The sequence below is a fragment of the Triticum dicoccoides genome, chromosome 2A (assembly GCF_002162155.2).
Source record: "Triticum dicoccoides isolate Atlit2015 ecotype Zavitan chromosome 2A, WEW_v2.0, whole genome shotgun sequence".
Classification (NCBI taxonomy): Eukaryota; Viridiplantae; Streptophyta; class Magnoliopsida; order Poales; family Poaceae; genus Triticum; species Triticum dicoccoides.
In genome coordinates this window covers 79,659,880-79,685,079 of record NC_041382.1, presented here as the reverse complement: position 1 = coordinate 79,685,079, position 25,200 = coordinate 79,659,880, and the positions used below count along the sequence as shown (strand labels likewise).

The 25,200-nt window shown below is 44.6% G+C and overlaps 2 protein-coding genes across 2 annotated transcripts; one reads left to right on the top strand and one right to left on the bottom strand.

Annotated features, from left to right (window-relative positions):
• The first annotated feature begins 18,255 nt into the window (after nt 1–18,255).
• On the top strand, nt 18,256–22,343 carry LOC119353412 (probable membrane-associated 30 kDa protein, chloroplastic). Its single transcript, XM_037620041.1, has 11 exons — nt 18,256–18,524; nt 19,183–19,311; nt 19,402–19,512; nt 19,769–19,833; nt 19,918–19,999; nt 20,283–20,357; nt 20,524–20,594; nt 20,678–20,760; nt 21,469–21,533; nt 21,614–21,688; nt 21,932–22,343. The coding sequence occupies exons 1-11, from the start codon at nt 18,375–18,377 to the stop codon at nt 22,025–22,027; spliced, it is 1,002 nt and encodes a 333-aa protein (XP_037475938.1). The 5' UTR covers nt 18,256–18,374; the 3' UTR covers nt 22,028–22,343.
• On the bottom strand, nt 22,219–23,798 carry LOC119353413. The gene is made up of 2 exons (XM_037620042.1): nt 23,615–23,798; nt 22,219–22,928 (listed from the first exon to the last, which is right to left on the bottom strand). Exons 1-2 carry the CDS (start codon nt 23,788–23,790, stop codon nt 22,664–22,666), a joined length of 441 nt encoding a protein of 146 aa, XP_037475939.1. The 5' UTR covers nt 23,791–23,798; the 3' UTR covers nt 22,219–22,663.
• Nucleotides 23,799–25,200: the final 1,402 nt, after the last annotated feature.

Genomic DNA, 25,200 nt, shown 5'->3' with positions numbered 1-25,200 from the left:
AGCGTCGTGGCGGGATCTACATGTGAAGCGGAGTACATGGCGGCCTCGGAGGCAGCGCATGAAGCAATTTGGGTGAAGGAGTTCATCACCGACCTAGGAGTCATACCCAATGCGTCGGGGCCGATCAAACTCTTCTGTGACAACACTGGAGCTATTGCACTTGCCAAGGAGCCCAGGTTTCACAAGAAGACCAGGCACATCAAGCATCGCTTCAACTCCATTCGTGAAAATGTTCAAGATGGAGACATAGATATTTGTAAAGTACATACGGACCTGAATTTAGCAGATCCGTTGACTAAACCTCTCACTAGAGCAAAACATGATCAACACCAGAATTCCATGGGTGTTCGGTTCATCATAATGTAACTAGATTATTGACTCTAGTGCAAGTGGGAGATTGTTGGAAATATTCCCTAGAGGCAATAATAAAAGGATTATTATTATATTTCCTTGTTCATGATAATTGTCTTTTATTCATGCTATAATTGTGTTATCCGGAAATCGTAATACATGTGTGAATACATAGACACCAACATGTCCCTAGTAAGCCTCTAGTTGACTAACTCGTTGATCAACAGATAGTCATGGTTTCCTGACTATGGACATTGGATGTCATTGATAACGAGATCACATCATTAGGAGAATGATGTGATGGACAAGACCCAATCCTAAACATAGCACAAGATCGTATAGTTCGTTTGCTAGAGTTTTTCCAATGTCAAGTATCTTTTCCTTAGACCATGAGATCGTGTAACTCCCGGATACCGTAGGAGTGCTTTGGGTGTACCAAACGTCACAACGTAACTGGGTGACTATAAAGGTATACTACGGGTATCTCTGAAAGTGTCTATTGGGTTGACACGGATCAAGACTGGGATTTGTCACTCCGTATGACGGAGAGGTATCTCTGGGCCCACTCGGTAATGCATCATCATAATGAGCTCAAAGTGACCAAGTGTCTGGTCACGGGATCATGCATAAAGTGACTTGCCGGTAATGAGATTGAACGAGGTATTGGGATACCGACGATCGAATCTCGGGCAAGTAACGTACCGATTGACAAAGGGAATTGTATACGGGGTTGCCTGAATCCTCGACATCATGGTTCATCCGATGAGATCATCGAGGAGCATGTGGGAGCCAACATAGGTATCCAGATCCCGCTGTTTGTTATTGACCGGAGAGCCGTCTCGGTCATGTCTACATGTCTCCCGAACCCGTAGGGTCTACACACTTAAGGTTCAGTGACGCTAGGGTTGTAGAGATATGTATATGCAGTAACCCGAAAGTTGTTCGGAGTCCCGGATGAGATTCCGAACATCACGAGAAGTTTCGGAATGGTCCGGAGGTAAAGATTTGTATATGGGAAGTTGTCATACGGTCACTGGAAAGGTTCGGGGGCATATCGGTATTGTACCGGGGCCACCGGAGGGGTTCCGGGGGTCCACCGGGAGGGGCCACCTCTCCCAGAGGGCCTTATGGGCTATATGAGGAAGGGATCCAGCCCAAAGTGGGCTGGGGCACCACTCCCCCCTAGGGCCCATGCGCCTAGGGTTGGGGGAAACCCTGAGGGGGCGCCCCCCTTGCTTGGGGGGCAAGCCCCCTCCCCTTGGCCGCCGCCCCCCCTCTAGATCTCATCTAGAGGGGCCGGCCCCCCTTCTCCCTTCCCCTATAAATAGAGGGGCGAGGGGAGGGCTGCTAGACACATCCAAGGCGCAACCCCTCCCCTCCCCAACACCTCTCCTCCTCCGTCACGAGCTTGGCGAAGCCTTGCCGAGTACTGCTGCTCCACCACCACCACGCCATCGTGCTGCTGCTGGAGCCATCTTCCTCAACCTCTCCTTCCCCCTTGCTGGATCAAGAAGGAGGAGACGTCACGCTGACCGTACGTGTGGTTGAACGCGGAGGTGCCGTCCGTTCGGCGCTAGGATCTCCGTTGATTTGGATCACGTCGAGTACGACTCCCTCATCCCCGTTCTCTTAAACGCTTCCGCTCGTGATCTACAAAGGTATGTAGATGCAATCTGAATACTCGTTGCTAGATGAACTCATAGATGGATCTTGGTGAAACAGTAGGAAAATTTTTATTTTCTGCAACGTTCCCCAACAGTGGTATCAGAGCTAGGTCTATGCGTAGTTCTCTTTGCACGAGTAGAACACAATTTGTTGTGGGCGTAGATGTTGTCAACTTTCTTGCCGCTACTAGTCTTATTTTGCTTCAGCAGTATTGTGGGATGAAGCGGCCCGGACCAACCTTACACGTATGCTTACGTGAGACCGGTTCCACCGACTGACATGCACTAGTTGCATAAGGTGGCCGGCGGGTGTCTGTCTCTCCCACTTTAGTTGGAGCGGATTCGATGAAAAGGGTCCTTATGAAGGGTAAATAGAAGTTGACAAATCACGTTGTGGATTTCACGTAGGTAAGAAAACGTTCTTGCTAGAACCCTATTGCAGCCACGTAAAACTTGCAACAACAATTAGAGGACGTCTAACTTGTTTTTGCAGCAAGTGTTTTGTGATATGATATGGCCAAAGTTGTGATGAATGATATATATGTGATGTATGAGATGTTCATGCTATTGTAATAGGAATCACGACTTGCATGTCGATGAATATGACAACCGGCAGGAGCCATAGGAGTTGTCTTTATTTTTTTGTATGACCTGTGTGTATTGAGAAACGCCATGTAAATTACTTACTTTATTGCTAAACGTGTTAGCCATAGTAGTAGAAGTAATAGTTGGCGAGCAACTTCATGGAGACACGATGATGGAGATCATGATGATGGAAATCATGGTGTCATGCCGGTCACAAGATGATCATGGAGCCCCAAGATGGAGATCAAAGGAGCTATGTGATATTGGCCATATCATGTCACTATTATTATTTGATTGCATGTGATGTTTATCATGTTTTTGCATCTTGTTTACTTAGAACGACGGTAGTAAATAAGATGATCCCTCATAATAATTTCAAGAAAGTGTTCCCCCTAACTGTGCACCCTTGCGACAGTTCGTTGTTTCGAAGCACCACGTGATGATCGGGTGTGATAGATTCCAACGTTCACATACAATGGGTGTAAGACAGATTTACACATGCAAACACTTAGGTTGACTTGACTGAAGGAAATATGCCCTAGAGGCAATAATAAAGTTATTATTTATTTCCTTATTTCATGATAAATGTTTATTATTCATGCTAGAATTGTATTAACCGAAAACATAATACATGTGTGAATACATAGACAAACAGAGTGTCACTAGTATGCCTCTACTTGACTAGCTCGTTAATCAAAGATGGTTATGTTTCCTAACCATGGACAAAGAGTTGTTATTTGATTAATGGGATCACATCATTAGGAGAATGATGTGATTGACATGACCCATTCCATTAGCTTAGCACCCGATCGTTTAGTATGTTGCTATTGCTTTCTTCATGACTTATACATGTTCATATGACTATGAGATTATGCAACTCCCGTTTGCCGGAGGAACACTTTGTGTGCTACCAAACGTCACAACGTAACTGGGTGATTATAAAGGAGCTCTACAGGTGTCTCCAAAGGTACATGTTGGGTTGGCGTATTTCGAGATTAGGATTTGTCACTCCGATTGTCGGAGAGGTATCTCTGGGCCCTCTCGGTAATGCACATCACTTAAGCCTTGCAAGCATTGCAACTAATGAGTTAGTTGCGGGATGATGTATTACGGAACGAGTAAAGAGACTTGCCGGTAACGAGATTGAACTAGGTATTGGATACCGATGATCGAATCTCGGGCAAGTAACATACCGATGACAAAGGGAACAACGTATGTTGTTATGCGGTCTGGCCGATAAAGATCTTCGTAGAATATGTAGGAGCCAATATGGGCATCCAGGTCCCGCTATTGGTTATTGACCGGAGACGTGTCTCGGTCATGTCTACATTGTTCTCGAACCGTAGGGTCCGCACGCTTAAAGTTACGATGACAGTTATTATGAGTTTATGCATTTTGATGTACCGAAGTTAGTTCGGAGTCCCGGATGTGATCACGGACATGACGAGGAGTCTCAGAATGGTCGAGACATAAAGATTGATATATTGGATGACTATATTCGGACACCGGAAGGGTTCCGGAGAAGTTTCGGATAAAACCGGAGTGCCGGAGGGGTTACCGGAACCCCCCGGGGGGGTTAATGGGCCTTATGGGCCTAATGTGGAGAAGAGGAAGGGGCTGCCAGGGCAGGCCGCACGCCCCCTCTCCCCCTAGTCCGAATTGGACAAGGAGGGAGGGGCAGCGCCCCCCCTTTCCTATTCTCCCTCCACCTCTCCTAGTTGGACAAGGAACGGGGAGGGGAGTCCTACTCCCGGTAGGAGTAGGACTCCTCCTGCGCCCTCCTCTAGGCCGGCGCACCACCCCCCCTTGGATCCTTTATATACGAAGGCAGGGGGCACCCTAGAAGACACAAGTTGATCCTCGTGATCGTTCCTTAGCCGTGTGCGGTGCCCCCTGCCACCATATTCCACCTCGGTCATATTGTTGTAGTGCTTAGGCGAAGCCCTGCGTCGATGGAACATCATCATCGTCACCACGCCGTTGTGCTGAAGGAACTCATCGCCGAAGCTTTGCTGGATCGGAGCCCGGGGAGCGTCATCGAGCTGTACGTGTGCTAAGAACTCGGAGGTGCCGGAGTAACGGTGCTTGGATCGGTCGGATCGGGAAGAAGACGTACGACTACTTCCTCTACGTTGTGTCAATGCTTCCGTTGCGATCTACAAGGGTACATAGATCATACTCTCCCCTCTTGTTGCTATGCATCACCATGATCTTGCGTGTGCGTAGGAAATTTTTTGAAATTACTGCGTTCCCCAACAGTGGCATCCGGAGCCTAGGTTTTATGTGTTGATGTTATATGCACGAGTAGAACACAAGTGAGTTGTGGGCGATATAAGTCATACTGCTTACCAGCATGTCATACTTTGGTTCGGCGGTATTGTTGGATGAAGCGGCCCGGACCGACATTATGCGTACGCTTACGCGAGACCGGTTCTCCCGACGTGCTTTGCACATAGGTGGCTTGCGGGTGACAGTTTCTCCAACTTTAGTTGAACCGAGTGTGGCTACGCCCGGTCCTTGCGAATAAACAGCACCAACTTGATAAACTATCGTTGTGGTTTTGATGCGTAGGTAAGATTGATTCTTGCTTAAACCCGTAGCAGCCACGTAAAACTTGCAACAACAAAGTAGAGGACGTCTAACTTGTTTTTGCAGGGCATGTTGTGATGTGATATGGTCAAAATGTGATGAGATATAAGTTGTTGTATGAGATGATCATGTTTTGTTAAATTTATCGGCAACTGGCAAAAGCCTTATGGTTGTCTCTTTATTGCATAAGATGCAAGCGCCAAATAATTGCTTTACTTTATCACTATGCGATAGCAATAGTTGCAAGAGCAATAGTTGGCGAGGCGACCATGTGACGACACATTGATATAGATCAAGATGATGGAGATCATCGTGTCATGCCGGTGACGATAGAGATCATGACAGTACTTTGGAGATGGAAATCAAAGGCGCAAGATGATGATGGCCATATCATGTCACATATTTTGATTGCATATGATGTTTATCTTTTATACATCTTATCTTGCTTTGATTGACGGTAGCATTATAAGATGATCTCTCACTAAATTATCAAGAAGTGTTCTCCCTGAGTATGCACCGTTGCCAAAGTTTGTCGTGCCCAAACACCACGTGATGATCGGGTGTGATAAGCTCTACGTTCATCTACAATGGGGGCAAGCCAGTTTTGCACACGCAGAATACTCGGGTTAAACTTGACGAGCCTAGCATATGCAGATATGGCCTCGGAACACGGAGACCGAAAGGTCGAGCGTGAATCATATAGTGGATATGATCAACATAACGATGTTCACCATTGAAAACTACTCCATTTCACGTGATGATCAGTTATGGTTTAGTTGATTTGGATCACGTGATCACTTAGAGGATTAGAGGGATGTCTATCTAAGTGGGAGTTCTTAAGTAATATGATTAATTGAACTTAAATTTATCATGAACTTAGTCCTGGTAGTATTTTGCAAATTATGTTGTAGATCAATAGCTCGCTTTATTGCTTTCATATGTTTATTTTGATATGTTCCTAGAGAAAAATTGTGTTGAAAGATGTTAGTAGCAATGATGCGGGTTGGATCCGTGATCTGAGGTTTATCCTCATTGCTGCACAGAAGAATTATGTCCTTGATGCACCGCTAGGTGACGGGCCTATTGCAGGAGCAGATGCAGACGGTATGAATGTTTGGCTAGCTCAATATGATGACTACTTGGTAGTTTAGTGCACCATGCTTAACAGCTTAGAATCGGGACTTCAAAGACGTTTTGAACGTCATGGACCATATGAGATGTTCTAGGAGTTGAAGTTTCAAGCAAATACCCGAGTTGAGAGATATGAAGTCTCCAACAAGTTCTATAGCTAAAAGATGGAGGAGAATCGCTCAACTAGTGAGCATGTGCTCAGATTGTCTGGGTACTACAATCACTTGAATCAAGTGGAAGTTAATCTTCCAGATAAGATAGTGATTGACAGAATTCTCTAGTCACCATCACCAAGTTAGTAGAACTTCGTGATGAACTATGATATGCAAGGGATAATGGAAACGAATCCCGAGCTTTTCATGATGATGAAATCGATGAAGGTAGAAATCAAGAAAGAGCATCAAGTGTTGATGGTTGACAAGATCACTAGTTTCAAGAAAAGGGCAAAGGGAAGAAGAGGAACTTCAAGAAGAACAGCAAGCAAGTTGCTGCTCAAGTGAAGAAGCCCAAGTCTGGTCCTAAGCCTAAGACTAAGTGCTTCTACTGCAAAGGGACTGGTCACTGGAAGCGGAACTGCCCCAAGTATTTGGCGGATAAGAAGGATGGCAAAGTGAACATAAGTATATTTGATATACATGTTATTGATGTGTACTTTACTAGTGTTTATAGCAACCCCTCAGTATTTGATACTAGTTCAGTTGCTAAGATTAGTAACTCGAAACGGGAGTTGCAGAATAAACAGAGACTAGTTAAGGGTGAAGTGACGATGTGTGTTGGAAGTGGTTCCGAGATTGATATGATCATCATCGCACACTCCCTATACTTTCGGGATTAGTGTTGAACCTGAATAAGTATTATTTGGTGTTTGCGTTGAGCATGAATATGATTTGATCATGTTTATTGTAATACGGTTATTCATTTAAGTAAGAGAATAAATTGTTTTTCTGTTTACATGAATAAAACCTTATATGGTTACACACCCAATGAAAATAGTTCGTTGGATCTCGATCGTAGTGATACACATAATCATAATATTGAAACCAAAAGATGCAAAGTTAATAATGATAGTGCAACTTATTTGTAGCACTACCGTTTAGGTCATATTGGTGTAAAGCGCATGAAGAAACTCCATGCTGATGGGATTTTGAAATCACTTGATTATGAATCACTTGATGCTTGCGAACCATGCCTCATGGGCAAGATGACTAAAACTCTGTTCTCCGGAGCGAGCAACTGGCTTATTGGAAATAATACATACTGATGTATGCGGTCCGATGAGTGTTAAAGCTCACGGCAAGTATCGTTATTTTCTGAACTTTACATATGATTTGAGCAGATATGGGTATATCTACTTGATGAAACATAAGTTTGAAACATTTGAAAAGTTCAAAGAATTTCAGAGTGAAGTGAAAAATCATCGTGACAAGAAAATAAAAGTTTATACGATATGATCGCAGAGGTAAAATATTTGAGTTACGAGTTTGGTCTTCAATTAAAACAATGTGAAATAGTTTCACTACTCACGCCACCTGGAACACCATAGTGTAATGGTGTGTCCGAACGTCATAACCGTACTTTATTAGATATAGTGTGATCTATGATGTCTCTTTTCGATCTACCACTATCGTTTTGGGGTTATGCATTAGAGACAGCTGCATTCACGTTAAATAGGGCACCATCTAAGTCCGTTGAGACGACACAATCTGAACTGTGGTTTGGCAAGAAACCAAAGTTGTCGTTTCTTAAAGTTTGGGGTTGTGATGCTTATATGAAAAGGTTTCATCCTAATAAGCTCAAACCCAAATCGGAGAAATATGTCTTCATAGGATACCCAAAGGAGACTGTTGGGTATACCTTCTATCACAAATCCGAAGGCAAGACTTTTGTTGCTAAATTCGGAGTTTTTCTAGAGAAGGAGTTTCTCTCGAAAGAAGTGAGTGGGAGGAAAGTAGAACTTGATGAGGTAACTGTACCTGCTCCCTTATTGGAAAGTAGTTCATCACAGAAATCTGTTCCTGTGACTACAACACCAATTAGTGAGGAAGCTAATGATGATGATCATGTAACTTCAGATCAAGTTACTAACAAATCTCGTAGGTAAACCAGAGTGAGATCCACACCAGAGTGGTACGGTAATCCTATTCTGGAAGTCATGTTACTAGACCATGACGAACTTGCGAACTATGAGGAAGCGATGATGAGCCCAGATTCCGCGAAATGGTTTGAGGCCATGAAATCTGAGATATGATCCATGTATGAGAACAAAGTATGGACTTTGGTTGACTTGCCCGATGATCGGCAAGCCATAGAAAATAAATGGATCTTCAAGAGGAAGACGGACGCTGATAGTAGTGTTACTATCTACAAAGCTAGAATTGTCGAAAAAGGTTTTCGACAAGTTCAAGGTGTTGACTACGATGAGATTTTCTCACTCGTATATATGCTTAAGTCTGTCCGAATCATGTTAGCAATTGCCGCATTTTATGAAATCTGGCAAATGGATAAACAAAACTGCATTCCTTAATGGATTTCTTAAAGAAGAGTTGTATATGATGCAACCAGAAGGTTTTGTCAATCCTAAAGGTGTTAACAAAATATGCAAGCTCCAACGATCCATCTATGGACTGGTGCAAGCATCTCGGAGTTGGAATATACGCTTTGATAAGTTGATCAAAGCATATAGTTTTATACAGACTTACGGTGAAGCCTGTATTTACAAGAAAGTGAGTGGGAGCACTACAACATTTCTGATAAGTATATGTGAACAACATATTGTTGATCGGAAATAATGTATAATTTTCTGGAAAGCATAAAGGAATATTTGAAAGGAGTTTTTCAAAGAAAGACCTCGGTAAAGCTGCTTACATATTGAGCATCAAGATCTATAGAGATAGATTAAGACGCTTGATAAGTTTTTTCAATGAGTACATACCTTGACAAGATTTTGAAGTAGTTCAAAATGGAACAGTCAAAGAAAGAGTTCTTGCCTGTGTTGCAAGGTGTGAAATTGAGTAAGACTCAAAGCCCGACCACGGCAGAAGATAGAAATAGAATGAAAGTCATTCCCTATGCCTCAGCCATAGGTTCTATAAAGTATGCCATGCTGTGTACCAGATCTATTGTATACCCTACACTGTGTTAAGCAAGGGAGTACAATAGTGATCTAAGAGTAGATCACCAGCGGTCAAAATTATCCTTAGTGGAATAAGGAAATATTTCTCAATTATGGAGGTGACAAAAAGGTTCATCATAAAAGGTTACGTCGATGCAAGTTTTGACACAGATCTGGATGACTCTAAGTCTCGACCTAGATACATATTGAAAGTGGGAGTAATAAGCTAGAGTAGCTCCGTGCAGAGCATTGTTGACATAGAAATTCGCAAAATACTTACGGATCTGAATGTGACAGACCCGTTGACTAAAATTATCTCACAAGCAAAACATGATCACACCTTAGTACTCTTTGGGTGTTAATCACATAGCGATGTGAACTAGATTATTGACTCTAGTAAACCCTTTGGGTGTTGGTCACATGGCGATGTGAACTATGGGTGTTAATCACATGATGATGTGAACTATCTATGTTAATCACATGGTGATGTGATCTAGATTATTGACTCTAGTGTAAGTGGGAGACGGAAGGAAATATGCCCTAGAGGCAATAATAAAGTTATTATTTATTTCCTTATTTCATGATAAATGTTTATTATTCATGCTAGAATTGTATTAACCGAAAGCATAATACATGTGTGAATACATAGACAAACAGAGTGTCACTAGTATGCCTCTACTTGACTAGCTCGTTAATCAAAGATGGTTATGTTTTCTAACCATGGACAAAGAGTTGTTATTTGATTAACGGGATCACATCATTAGGAGAATGATGTGATTGACATGACCCATTCCATTAGCTTAGCACCCGATCGTTTAGTATGTTGCTATTGCTTTCTTCATGACTTATACATGTTCCTATGACTATGAGATTATGCAACTCCCGTTTGCCGGAGGAACACTTTGTGTGCTACCAAACGTCACAACGTAACTGGGTGATTATAAAGGAGCTCTATAGGTGTCTCCAAAGGTACATGTTGGGTTGGCGTATTTCGAGATTAGGATTTGTCACTCCGATTGTCGGAGAGGTATCTCTGGGCCCTCTCGGTAATGCACATCACTTAAGCCTTGCAAGCATTGCAACTAATGAGTTAGTTGCGGGATGATGTATTATGGAACGAGTAAAGAGACTTGCCGGTAACAAGATTGAACTAGGTATTGGATACCGACGATCGAATCTCGGGCAAGTAACATACCGATGACAAAGGGAACAACGTATGTTGTTATGCGGTCTGGCCGATAAAGATCTTCGTAGAATATGTAGGAGCCAATATGGGCATCCAAGTCCCGCTATTGGTTATTGACCGGAGACGTGTCTCGGTCATGTCTACATTGTTCTCGAACCGTAGGGTCCGCACGCTTAAAGTTACGATGACAGTTATTATGAGTTTATGCATTTTGATGTACCGAAGTTAGTTCGGAGTCCCGGATGTGATCACGGACATGACGAGGAGTCTCGGAATGGTCGAGACATAAAGATTGATATATTGGATGACTATATTCGGACACCGGAAGGGTTCCGGAGAAGTTTCGGATAAAACCGGAGTGCCGGAGGGGTTACCGGAACCCCCCGGGGGGTTAATGGGCCTTATGGGCCTAATGTGGAGAAGAGGAAGGGGCTGCCAGGGCAGGCCGCGCGCCCCCTCTCCCCCTAGTCCGAATTGGACAAGGAGGAAGGGGCAGCGCCCCCTTTCCTATTCTAACCTCCACCTCTCCTAGTTGGACAAGGAACGGGGAGGGGAGTCCTACTCCCGGTAGGAGTAGGACTCCTCCTGCGCCCTCCTCTAGGCCGGCGCACCACCCCCCCTTGGATCCTTTATATACGGAGGCAGGGGGCACCCTAGAAGACACAAGTTGATCCTCGTGATCGTTCCTTAGCCGTGTGCGGTGCCCCCTGCCACCATATTCCACCTCGGTCATATCGTTGTAGTGCTTAGGCGAAGCCCTGCGTCGGTGGAACATCATCATCATCACCACGCCGTTGTGCTGACGGAACTCATCCCCGAAGCTTTGCTGGATCGGAGCCCGGGGAGCGTCATCGAGCTGTACGTGTGCTAAGAACTCGGAGGTGCCGGAGTAACGGTGCTTGGATCGGTCGGATCGGGAAGAAGACGTACAACTACTTCCTCTACGTTGTGTCAATGCTTCCGTTGCGATCTACAAGGGTACGTAGATCATACTCTCCCCTCTCGTTGCTATGCATCACCATGATCTTGCGTGTGCGTAGGAATTTTTTTGAAATTACTGCGTTCCCCAATATTGACGAGCCTAGCATGTACAGACATGGCCTCGGAACACAGAAGACCGAAAGGTCGAGCATGAGTCGTATAGAAGATACGATCAACATGAAGATGTTCACTGATATTGACTAGTCCGTCTCACGTGATGATCGGACACGGCCTAGTTAACTCGGATCATGTTATACTTAGATGACTGGAGGGATGTCTATCTGAGTGGGAGTTCATTGAATAATTTGATTTAGATGAACTTAATTATCATGAACTTAGTCTAAAATCTTTACAACATGTATTGTAGATCAAATGGCCAACGTTGTCCTAAACTTCAACGCATTCCTAGAGAAAACCAAGCTGAAAGATGATGGCAGCCACTATACGGACTGGGTCCGGAACCTGAGGATCATCCTCATAGCTGCCAAGAAAGATTATGCCCTACAAGCACCGCTAGGTGACGCACCTGTTCTCCCTGCAGAACAAGATGTTATGAACACTTGGCAGACACATACCGATGATTACTCCCTCGTTCAGTGCGGCATGCTTTACAGCTTAGAACCGGGGCTCCAAAAGCGTTTTGAGAGACACGGAGCATATGAGATGTTCGAAGAGCTGAAAATGGTTTTTCAAGCTCATGCCCGGGTCGAGAGATATGAAGTCTCCGACAAGTTCTTTAGCTGTAAGATGGAGGATAACAATTCTGTCAGTGAGCACATACTCACTATGTCTGGGTTACATAACCGCTTGACTCAGCTGGGAGTTAATCTCCCGGATGACGCGGTCATTGACAAAATCCTTCAGTCGCTTCCACTGAGCTACAAGAGCCTTGTGATGCAATATGCAGGGGATGGAAAAGACCATTCCTGAAGTATTTGCAATGCTGAAATCAGCAGAGGTAGAAGTCAAAAGGAACATCAAGTGTTGATGGTGAATAAAACCACTAAGTTCAAGAAAGGCAAGGGTAAGAAGAACTTCAAGAAGGACGGCAAGGCAGTTGCCGCGCCCGGCAAGCAAGCTGCCGGGAAGAAGCCAAAGAATGGACCCAAGCCCGAGACTGAGTGCTTTTATTGCAAGGGAAGTGGTCACTGGAAGCGGAACTGCCCCAAATACTTAGCGGACAAGAAGGCCGGCATCACGAAAGGTATATGTGATATACATGTAATTGATGTGTACCTTACCAGTACTCGTAGTAGCTCCTGGGTATTTGATACCGGTGCGGTTGCTCACATTTGTAACTCAAAGTAGGAGCTGCGGAATAAGCGGAGACTGGTGAAGGACGAGGTGACGATGCGCGTCGGGAATGGTTCCAAGGTCGATGTGATCGCCGTCGGCACGCTACCTCTACGTTTACCTACGGGGTTAGTTTTAAACCTCAATAATTGTTATTTAGTGCCAGCTTTGAGCATGAACATTGTATCAGGATCTCGTTTAATTCGAGATGTCTACTCATTTAAATCCGAGAATAATGGTTGTTCTATTTATATGAGAGATATGTTTTATGGTCATGCTCCGATGGTGAATGGTTTATTCTTAATGAATCTCGAGCGTAATGCTACACATAATAATAGTGTGAATACCAAAAGATGTAAGGTTGATAATGATAGTCCCACATACTTGTGGCATTGCCGCCTTGGTCACATAGGTGTCAAACGCATGAAGAAGCTCCATGCAGATGGACTTTTATAGTCTCTTGATTACGAATCATTTGACACGTGCGAACCATGCCTCATGGGTAAAATGACCAAGACTCCATTCTCAGGAACAATGGAGCGAGCAACCAACTTATTGGAAATCATACATACTGATGTGTGCGGTCCAATGAGTGTTGAGGCTCGCGGTGGTTATCGTTATGTTCTCACCCTCACTGATGACTTGAGTAGATATGGGTATGTCTACTTAATGAAACACAAGTCTGAGACCTTTAAAAGGTTCAAGGAATTTCAGAGTGAGGTTGAGAATCAACGTGACAGGAAAATCAAGTTCCTGCGATCAGATCGTGGAGGAGAATACTTGAGTCACGAATTTGGCACACACTTAAGAAAATGTAGAATAGTTTCACAACTCACGCCGCATGGAACACCTCAGTGTAATGGTGTGTCCGAACGTCATAATCATACTCTGTTAGATATGGTGCGATCTATGATGTCTCTTACCAATTTACCGCTATCATTTTTGGGCTATGCTTTATAGACTGCCGCATTCACTTTAAATAGGGCTCCATCGAAATCCGTTGAGACGACACCGTATGAATTATGGTTTGGGAAGAAACCTAAGCTGTCGTTTCTAAAAGTTTGGGGATGCGATGCTTATGTCAAGAAACTTCAACCTGAAAAGCTCGAACCCAAGTCGGAAAAATGCGTCTTCATAGGATACCCTAAAGAAACTATTGGGTATACCTTCTACCTCAGATCCGAAGGCAAGATCTTTGTTGCCAAGAATGGATCCTTTCTAGAGAAGGAGTTTCTCTCGAAAGAAGTAAGTGGGAGGAAAGTAGAACTTGATGAAGTATTACCTCTTGAACCGGAAAGTGGCGCAACTCAGGAAACTGCTCCTGTGGTGCCCGCACCAATTAGAGAGGAAGTTAATGATGATGATCAAGATACTTCTGATCAAGCTCCTACTGAAATTCGAAGGTCCACAAGGACACGTTCCGCGCCAGAGTGGTACGGCAACCCTGTCTTGGAAATCATGTTGTTAGACAACGGTGAACCTTCGAACTATGAAGAAGCGATGGCGGGCCCGGATTCTGACAAATGGCTGGAAGCCATGAAATCCGAGATAGGATCCATGTATGAAACGAAGTATGGACTTTGACTGACTTGCCCGTTGAGCGGCGAGCCATAGAAAATAAATGGATCTTTAAGAAGAAGACAGACGCGGATGGTAATGTGACCATCTATAAAGCTCGGCTTGTCGCTAAGGGTTATCGACAAGTTCAAGGGGTTGACTACGATGAGACTTTCTCACCGGTAGCGAAGCTGAAGTCCGTCCGAATCATGTTAGCAATTGCCGCATTCTATGATTATGAGATATGGCAAATGAACGTCAAAACGACATTCCTTAATGGTTTCTTTAAGGAAGAATTGTATATGATGCAGCCGGAAGGTTTTGTCGATCCTAAGAATGCTGACAAGGTGTGCAAGCTCCAACGCTCGATTTATGGGCTGGTGCAAGCATCTCGGAGTTGGAACATTCGCTTTGATGAGATGATCAAAGCATTTGGGTTTATGCAGACTTATGGAGAAGCCTGCGTTTACAAGAAAGTGAGTGGGAGCTCTGTAGCATTTCTCATATTATATGTAGATGACATACTTTTGATGGGAAATGATATAGAGCTTTTGGAAAACATTAAGGCCTACTTGAATAAGAGTTTTTCAATGAAGGACCTTGGAGAAGCTGCTTATATATTAGGCATCAAGATCTATAGAGATAGATCAAGACGCCTCATAGGTCTTTCACAAAAGCACATACCTTGATAAAATATTGAAGAAGTTCAATATGGATCAGTTTAAGAAGGGGTTCTTGCCTGCGTTACAAGGTGTGAAATTGAGCTCAGCTCAATGTCCAACCACGGCAGAAGATATAGAAGAGATGAGTGTCATCCCCTATGCCTCAGCCATAGGTTCTATTATGTATGCCATGCTGTGTACCAGACCTGATGTAAACCTTGCGGTAAGTTTGGTAGGTAGGTACCAAAGTAATCCCGGCAAGGAACACTGGACAGCGGTCAAGAATATCCTGAAGTACCTAAAAAGGACTAAGGAAATGTTTCTCGTTTATGGACGTGACGAAGAGCTCGTTGTAAAGGGTTACGTCGACGCTAGCTTCGACACATATCTGGATGACTCTAAGTCACAAACTGGATACGTGTATATTTTGAATGGTGGGGCAGTAAGCTGGTGCAGTTGCAAGCAGAGCGTCGTGGCGGGATCTACATGTGAAGCGGAGTACATGGCAGCCTCAGAGGCAGCGCATGAAGCAATTTGGGTGAAGGAGTTCATCACCGACCTAGGAGTCATACCCAATGCGTCGGGGCCGATCAAACTCTTCTGTGACAACACTGGAGCTATTGCACTTGCCAAGGAGCCCAGGTTTCACAAGAAGACCATGCACATCAAGCATCGCTTCAACTCCATTCGTGAAAATGTTCAAGATGGAGACATAGATATTTGTAAAGTACATACGGACCTGAATTTAGCAGATCCATTGACTAAACCTCTCCCTAGAGCAAAACATGATCAACACCAGAATTCCATGGGTGTTCGATTCATCACAATGTAACTAGATTATTGACTCTAGTGCAAGTGGGAGATTGTTGGAAATATGCCCTAGAGGCAATAATAAAAGGATTATTATTATATTTCCTTGTTCATGATAATTGTGTTTTATTCATGCTATAATTGTGTTATCTGGAAATCTTAATACATGTGTGACTACATAGACACCAACATGTCCCTAGTAAGCCTCTAGTTGACTAGCTCGTTGATCAACAGATAGTCATGGTTTCCTGACTATGGACATTGGATGTCATTGATAACGAGATCACATCATTAGAAGAATGATGTGATGGACAAGACCCAATCCTAAACATAGCACAAGATCGTATAGTTCGTTTGCTAGAGTTTTTCCAATGTCAAGTATCTTTTCCTTAGACCATGAGATCGTGTAACTCCCGGATACCGTAGGAGTGCTTTGGGTGTACCAAACGTCACAACGTAATTGGGTGACTATAAAGGTATACTACGGGTATCTCCGAAAGTGTTTGTTGGGTTGACACGGAACAAGACTGGGATTTGTCACTCCGTATGACGGAGAGGTATCTCTGGGCCCACTCGGTAATGCATCATCATAATGAGCTCAAAGTGACCAAGTGTCTGGTCACGGGATCATGCATTACGGTACGAGTAAAGTGACTTGCCGGTAACGAGATTGAACGAGGTATTGGGATACCGATATCTCGGGCAAGTAACGTACCGATTGACAAAGGGAATTGTATACGGGGTTGCCTGAATCCTCGACGTCGTGGTTCATCCGATGAGATCATCGAGGAGCATGTGGGAGCCAACATGGGTATCCAGATCTCGCTGTTGGTTATTGACCGGAGAGCCGTCTCGGTCATGTCTACATGTCTCCCGAACCCGTAGGGTCTACACACTTAAGGTTCGGTGACGCTAGGGTTGTAGAGATATGTATATGCAGTAACCCGAAAGTTGTTCGGAGTCCCGGATGAGATCCCGGACGTCACGAGAAGTTACGGAATGGTCTGGAGGTAAAGATTTGTATATGGGAAGTTGTCATACGGTCACCGGAAAGGTTCGGGGGCATATCGGTATTGTACCGGGGCCACCGGAGGGGTTCCGGGGGTCCACCGGGAGGGGCCACCTCTCCCGGAGGGCCTTATGGGCTATATGAGGAAGAGATCCAGCCCAAAGTGGGCTGGGGCGCCACTCCCCCCTAGGGCCCATGCGCCTAGGGTTGGGGGAAACTCTGAGGGGGGCGCCCCCCTTGCTTGGGGGGCAAGCCCCCTCCCCTTGGCCGCCGCCCCCCCTCTAGATCTCATCTAGAGGGGCCGGCCCCCCTTCTCCCTTCCCCTATAAATAAAGGGGCGAGGGGAGGGCTGCTAGACACATCCAAGGCGCAGCCCCTCCCCTCCCCGACACCTCTCCTCCTCCGTCACGAGCTTGGCGAAGCCTTGCCGAGTACTGCTGCTCCACCACCACCACGCCGTCGTGCTGCTGCTGGAGCCATCTTCCTCAATCTCTCCTTCCCCTTTGCTGGATCAAGAAGGAGGAGACGTCACGCTGACCGTACGTGTGTTGAACGCGGAGGTGCCGTCCGTTCGGCGCTAGGATCTCCGGTGATTTGGATCACGTCGAATACGACTCCCTCATCCCGTTCTCTTGAACGCTTCCGCTCGCGATCTACAAAGGTATGTAGATGCAATCTGAATACTCGTTGCTAGATGAACTCATAGATGGATCTTGGTGAAACCGTAGGAAAATTTTTGTTTTCTGCAACGTTCCCCAACACTTGCGTGTGAAACACTAGTAATTACCCGGTAATTGAGGGATAAATCTTTTAATTCGTGTAATGGATGAAAATACTCTTTTTAACAAAATTGAGGTGGGGAAGAGGTGTACCACAACACACCCCAATATTGGAATTGGAATAGAATGAAGCGGCATCGCCCAATTGAGTGTATCATTAGAGGAACAAAATTTGGTATAAGAATAGGGATGACAAACGAACCTCTTTTAATGACAATTTTAGTTTTGAGATGAGATCAAACCGTGGCAATTTTAAATAAAAAATTACCATCTCTGACTGAAACTGTCATGTTGCTCTAAAGAAACTGTCATCCCTTACAACTAAAATTACCAGCGAAATTGTCGGCAAATGCCATCCCTTATGAAAGTTCGCGACCTAAGGGGTCCAAAACAAGAAGTCTCATTAAAAGAGAAATTAGTGTCCGTTTTTTTATTTCAACGGTTATATACTACTGTACTTACATTGTCAATAATAGGATATTTATAGGCAAAAAGATCTGATTTTCCATTAAAAATAGAAAGAAATGTGAGAAAGATAAGGTTTGGGCCAGCCCAGCCACAACCTCTCCCTCGCTGCGTACCACCGTTCCCGAGCTCAGCCGTGCTCCGTCTCCTCCCTGCCCTACCTCGCCGGCGCCGCCGCTCCTTCCACCCCGCCGGCCCTCATGCTCCTCTCGGTGCGCCGCCTGCCCGCCGCTCCGTCCCGCCCCGCGGCCCACCCGCACATCTCCCCTGCGCCGCCCACCCTCCGGCTCCGGCGACAACATGGTCAAGTGGCGGTGGCGATGACGAGGACGGCGTCAACGGCGCCTGTGGTACGCCGCTCCTATTTTGATAATCGAACAGAGAATGAGGGGGATGAAATTCGAACCCCAATCTAGATATATCGGTGGGGGGATTCGACTGTGGCCCGAGCCAATCCTGTAATGGAGTTTTGAGCTGTGCAAGTAGCCTGCCCCCTGACCCCAATCAATCCTGCCTATCCCTGATTTTGAATAAGATGCATAGGTTATAGCTTAGCTAGTACTAATCTCGACCTGAATAAGTAGCAGTGCAAGCTGCAATGCATAAGATTTCATTCATTATCCATGCACACATGTTGTATATTGTGGACAATTAATTCTTTTGAACATTCGAGGAGGCATGGAGTCTAATGTTATGCAGAAGTAGACCATTTTCCCCAGAAGAATGTTCCAATGTCTCATCTGTCTTGTGAGTTTAGTGCCTGACCAACTGATTCATGCGCATGTCTAGTTTTCAACACATCACCATTGACTTGGTAAATTATAACTGTATAAGTGCGCTAGGCCTTGCCATTTAGCGACTGATTTTTTTAAGTGTGTGCAAATTAAGCTCCACCACGGTGGTCATGATTGAGGTTCTGTTAGGTTATTTCAAACTCAAATTGTTCTTTGATGTTCTTTTGTTTTTATGAGTAGCTCAAAGCATCTACATTATGATGACATTGTATAGATAAATTCGCATATCTTCTCGGCCCCCCTCACGGCAAAATTCAGGCTCCGTCGCCAATCAAATGTCAAGAGATATAAGTGCAATGTCATACGGAGTAATCTCTTCGATAGATTAACCAGGGTTGCCAGGGTGAGTGATACCCTTGATCATTGCCTCATTATGCATTAGCAAAGTTTTGTATTTAATTAATGGGAGCTCTGTGACCTCTTGGTTATCTAGTCCTATGCAAATGCAGTTATTAGTTCATTTGAAGACCCCGAGAAGATCCTAGATCAGGCGGTTCTGGAGATGAATGATGATTTAATAAAGATGCGGCAAGCCACTGCACAGGTTTGTTGTGACTGTACTTAACCACAAAATTTGATAATTGACAATACATGCTCTTTTTCCCTTTTTTCAAAATTTTCTGTTTTGTCGTCTTAAACATTCCTTGCTACATGTTCTTTTGGATGTTGATGTTTGTTTGGTTATCTGCCTCTCATGTACTTGTATGTTTGTTGGGCCTCCCTGTATAAATATCTTAATGGAAATGTGAGTGTGTTATCTATTTCATTTTACCTGCTAACATGGATTTTTGTTTTGGAAGGTCTTGGCATCTCAAAAGCGGCTTGAGAACAAGTACACAGCTGCTAAACAAGCTGATGCTGACTGGTAATCATGTTCTCTGTAACTCTAAGCTTACTTCGAGCCCTACCATCTTTTCTTTACAGGATGAATATTTTCTTACAATTGTAGGTATCGGAGGGCTCAGCTTGCTCTTCAAAAGGGTGATGAGGAGCTTGCACGTGAAGCCCTGAAACGACGTAAATCATATGCTGTAGGTATCATGTAGATCTAGAGTTTTCGATCAAAGGTCTGGACAGTCACACTATTTAGCTACAGTGTAGGGTGTAACTTGCTGTTAGAAAATATAATTCTTTCTGACAGTGTGTAATGTGTTATACCTTTGTACCTTCTTATGGCATTAACATGTATGGTGTATATAGGTGTTACATTTATTTAGTAAAGATCTTACATGTTTTTAGAAGCAAAGTTCTTGCATGCAACGTATGTTAATTTGAATATTAAACCCATGGTTATTTGTTCGTTTCTGTACTTAGGACAATGCAAGCTCCTTAAAGACCCAGCTTGATCAGCAGAGGAGTGTTGTTGACAATCTTGTTTCAAATACCAAGGTGAACATAATGGCTGGAATGCTCTTTTCGCTATGTGCATTATGCATGTCATATAAATCTATATCTTTCTGGGACCACGTGCAGCACAGGCTGGACAGTACATATTCACATTTAATAGGTATTTGTTATGCACCTTTGTTAACATATTGATTACATCATTCTGTAGCTTCTTGAGAGCAAAATAGCAGAGGCCAGGCAGAAAAAGGATACCCTAAAAGCCCGTGCTCAATCAGCCAAGTATGCGTCTTTCCTTTGTTGATTGTTTGACCAGCTGCTACTTCATAGTTTGGATGCTCTGACAATTGGCCTTTTTTTTACAGAACTGCAACAAAAGTGAGTGAAATGTTGGGGAATGTGAATACAAGTAGTGCTCTGTCTGCATTTGAGAAAATGGAGGAAAAAGGTATTCTCTTCGTTACTGATTTTGTCTCACCAGTGTTATTTTCTTTTGTGTAAAGTATCATGTCCGTGTTTTTGTGGTGGCTATGGACAATAATTTCGCCTTAGGCCAGAGGTCATGCTCTATAAGAAACATAGACATAGATATCTTTATTGTTATGGTTCAAGTTAAAGCATCTCAGTAGACAGTTACAAGCTGCCATACTAAGCAATAAACACTAATAGTCAGTAAGTTACCTTTATGACCGAGTAGAGGCTGGAACCTCAAAATGTTATCAAATTAATATCACTGCCGAAATATTCATAATGCAGCAGGTAGCAATTAGAACCTTCTTTTATTGCTGGCTGTGGCATTATAGAAGCGCATTTCAATGTTTGTTTTACTTGCCTTTTTTGGGTGGTAATTTTGTAGCGATGAAAAGTTCAGCCACTTGCACAACCGCACATAACTTCGACCACACGAACGAAATTTGAGTTTTTATGATAATTGTTTTGATTGGCATATGGTCTGATTTCTCACTTGAGTTGTTCTGAGCATGACCTTGGCAAATTATGTCTTTAATTCTTCTTTTTCGTATGTTTTTTCAGTTGGTTAGAATGGCATATGCACTAGCCTCTCTTATTGGTTCTGTTCATCAGCGGCAAGTGATATGTCATGGAAAATTATTTGAACACTTTTTACTTACAAGTAGTGTTTTTTTTATGCTTTTAGTTATGACGATGGAATCCCAAGCCGAGGCACTTGGTCAGTTAGGAGCAGATGATCTAGAAGGAAAGGTAAAGTTGGACCCTGCATACTTTTTAGTAACATTCCTTTTGGTAATAAGATCTGACCACCAGTATTTATTTGCGGGCAGTTCGCTATGCTGGAGACTACATCGGTTGATGATGATCTTGCACAAATGAGAAAAGAACTGTCTGGGAGCTCTTTGGTATGTCATTTTTTTGTACTTAAAGCTATAATTGACTTTCGAGTTAAAACCTGTGTGTTTTAGATTTTCCTCTCTTCTGCTGGCATGTGCGCTATGGCATGCACATAATCATTGGAGAAATAGAGTAGAATATGCAAACATGGATCATAAGCTGGCCAGCTAACTACAAAACCCAAAAATTAATCTAGTAAATGTCTCCTGTTCATTCCATACTGCATGACTATAATTTAATGTCAACGGCAGAAAGGTGAACTTCCTCAAGGTAGAAGCGCTACTCCTCGAGACAGGGATATCGAGAGGGAGTTAAATGAGCTGCGGGAGAAGGCCAACGATTATTAGATTTTACAGGACATGTCCGTGCACCGGGCTGGACGAGATCTCCTCAGTCAGAGAACCCCAGAAGAGAGTATAGCCTGCAAATTTGTCCAATGCGCCTTTGAACCGTCAGTGCATGTTTTCTTTTGTGGTAAAGGTATGAAGGCATCGATGTGCGAAAGATTCTCTGCATTTTTCCTGTGAATGACATTGTACAGTTAACCATTACCCGTGTAAATCGCTAATATTGATAGAGCTTAGCCGAGAGCCTGAATTGTCCACCCTTTTGTACCTTATACCATTTGGTTGGTGCCATAACATGTATGAAAAATTTGACCCAGTGATCCAGTTGAGCTCTGATATCAGGATTGAGACACTCGGCTCTCATCTTTGGGCAAGTTCTCAGGTATGGAACCTCGGGTCCCAACACCTCTTCTTCATCTTCCCATGTCCTGAATGGATCTTTCTATACATCTAGAGATCAGACAATCATTGCAGTTTTAGATGGATACGACCTGGCATATTGAATTTATCCAATATTTCGTGGATTGGAGTACCATCACACCGGGGTTAAGGTGTTCGAGTTAAAGGCCCAAGGAAATTTTTGGTTTTGCCCAAATTCTTATTTCAAATTCCATCTTTAGTTGATTGCGTACTTCGTCAACTATCTTGTGTGTTGCCAGTGACATAAACATGATCAACATGTATTGAGATCATGCAAAATCTTGAATGAAAACACATGGCAATCATGGTTGTTGGAGTAAGCCTTTGGCAGAAGGAACCCCACCAAGTCCGTCGTACTACATCCTGTTTTAAGCAGTATAGTGACTTCTTGTGTTCCACACAATACACGTTGCGTTTTGCTATGGATTGAGGGTACTGACATCTCGCCAAGAATTCCATGTGGATATCCGAATCAAGCAACCTGTAAAACATGATTTAGGATACTGACTTCTCGCCAAGAATTTCATGTAGATATCTGAATCAAGCAACCTGTACAACTACGTCCATCTACGGCATCAGTGGCGGATCTAGTGGTGAAGCGACGATGGCAACGGAGCAAGGTGACTATCCTTTCCTCTGATGAAAAAGCTCTTTCCACATGGCTGCGTTTGCGATATTTCTTTTCCCAGTTTTGCTAAAGCACATCTAGATGTGTCATAAGTATTGCACATCTAAGTTTTATGTCATTGATCTTACATCGAGATTCGTGTGGATATTTTCTTTTTTTTTTCTCTTTATGCTTGATCCACTCACTAAGATGTGCAATAAGCACATCTAGATGTGTCCTAGACACATCCTTTTTTTCCCAAAGGATCTGCGTTTACAACTTGGTTTAAAATGAAATGAACTCTGTGGTATAACTTTCTATGAAAAAAAACCTTTGTTTTCACCTTTATTGCAACGCCAGCATGCGAGCAACCGTTGCTTTGTTTGGCAGAGTCTAAACTGCCGGCACCACTTGACTGGTGGATGTGGATTAACTCATTAATCAACCTAATCAAATCTCAATTAGTCATAACAACAATGACTTAGTACGCCCGGGCTCTGCACCATCGACTCACTACTACGGCACACTTGTAGTAGTACGGAGTAAACCACGTGTCTTACTGCGCCGGTGCCGGCTTGTTGGCCCCCTTCCACACCGTGCACCCGCCGTCGACGACGAGGTTGTGCCCGTTGACGTACTTGGCCTCGTCGGACGCCAGGTACACGGCGGCCCTGGCGATGTCCTCCACCTCCAGCACCGTCCCGCCGCCCATCTCGTTCATGCCCGCTTCCACCATTGTGTGTGTGTGTGTGTGTGTGTGTGTGTGTGTGGGTGGGTGTGTGTGCGTGTGTGCGTGTGCGCGTGTGTGTGTGATACTGTGACTTGGCGAGGCGAAGGAGATTTATCGAGAAGCCGGCCCGCCAAGTACGCACGTCCCACTCGCAGCTCCCTCTAACATCGAATCCAACTCAACAAATTTGCTTATGTGGCAATGAGTTAATGAGGAGAGAGGTAGTTGTAGTAACTTAGCTAGTTACTGTAATATCACATGTTCCAATGCAATATGAGTCTATAACCTAATAAATGAATCTTTGCATGTTACCACACTTAAGTTACTACCCACTATGAAGGTAGTAACATAGTCTAAGGATATGTGTATGTTACTCTCCATTATGGTTAGTCTAAGCCAGTCTTCCTTGAACCAACCTTATAGTAACCGGCACCTCTCAAATCTAGTCTAAATCTGAGACGGATTTGAAGATTGGGGAGGCTCAGACGTGCTCGGAGCCCTAGACACATCCGCCAAGTCAGACCGGCCCATCCCAACCCCACAAATATCCCCACCTAGATGAACCCTACACCTGTGTCAACCCACACTCTTCGTCTCTACTGCACTCTCCATTTCCTCTCCCCTTTTGATTCAATGTCGAGTTCCGGCAGCGCAGTGTCCAGTAGCAACGACTGTCAACTGGGAGTCGCTGCTGCGCGAGGTGGAGGCAGACGACAATGAGGAGCTCACCGCCCGCATCCGCAGTGCCGGTCGCAGATGGAAAAGGGCGACAGCGGAAGCTCTGGCTCCACGCCCTCCCCCATCACTCGGTGGCGCAATGCAGACAACGACGTCGGCTCCTCACAGCTCCTGGTACGCCGCCCCCACCCCTTTCCGCACATGCTCTTGCTGGCGTCCCTGGCACCGCTGGGTCCTTGTGCCCGCATCGACGCCACTGCAAACACAGAGGCGACGATAGAATCTGAGGCTCGCCGCTCGCGCCACATGCTACGAGAGGCAGTGGGGAGAGGGCAGCGGTGGCGGAAGTGATGTCCTCCCGCCGATCCCTTGTGCGCGTATCGGCAGATCCGGACAAGCAGTTCCTCGCGGCGGTCCTCTACCGGCCAGTCGCCAAGGAACTCTGGCTTGCCATCGAGCAGTTAGAGCGCGAGGAGGTGGAGGATGTGGCAGCCAAAGCCAGGCTGCCCGACTATCGAAGGAGCATGCACGTGAGGTCCGTCAGATGACCGGCATCACCTCCTCCTACGACGGCTCCAACTTCGACGAATACACTCCTCCCGCCACCGACGCCTACTCGGAGGTGTACTGCCGCACCGGCGATCTCAAGGGGAAGGGGCCAACGAATAAATGGTGATTTCCTTGGCCCTTCTCCATCTCCGTTTATCATTTTTTTAGTATGAGTTTGCTCATGTCCGA

What these genes read in the sequence shown, in the direction of transcription:
- LOC119353412 (XM_037620041.1), top strand. Translation starts at nt 18,375, where the DNA reads ATGCTCCTCTCGGTGCGCCGCCTGCCCGCCGCTCCGTCCCGCCCCGCG. An exon ending in TGCGGCAAGCCACTGCACAG is followed by an intron (nt 19,513 to 19,768) that starts GTTTGTTGTGAC and finishes TTGTTTTGGAAG; the next exon opens with GTCTTGGCATCTCAAAAGCG. An exon ending in AACTGTCTGGGAGCTCTTTG is followed by an intron (nt 21,689 to 21,931) that starts GTATGTCATTTT and finishes TGTCAACGGCAG; the next exon opens with AAAGGTGAACTTCCTCAAGG.
- LOC119353413 (XM_037620042.1), bottom strand. Translation starts at nt 23,790, where the DNA reads ATGGTGGAAGCGGGCATGAACGAGATGGGCGGCGGGACGGTGCTGGAG. An exon ending in AACAAGCCGGCACCGGCGCA is followed by an intron (nt 22,929 to 23,614) that starts GTAAGACACGTG and finishes CATGTTTTACAG; the next exon opens with GTTGCTTGATTCGGATATCC.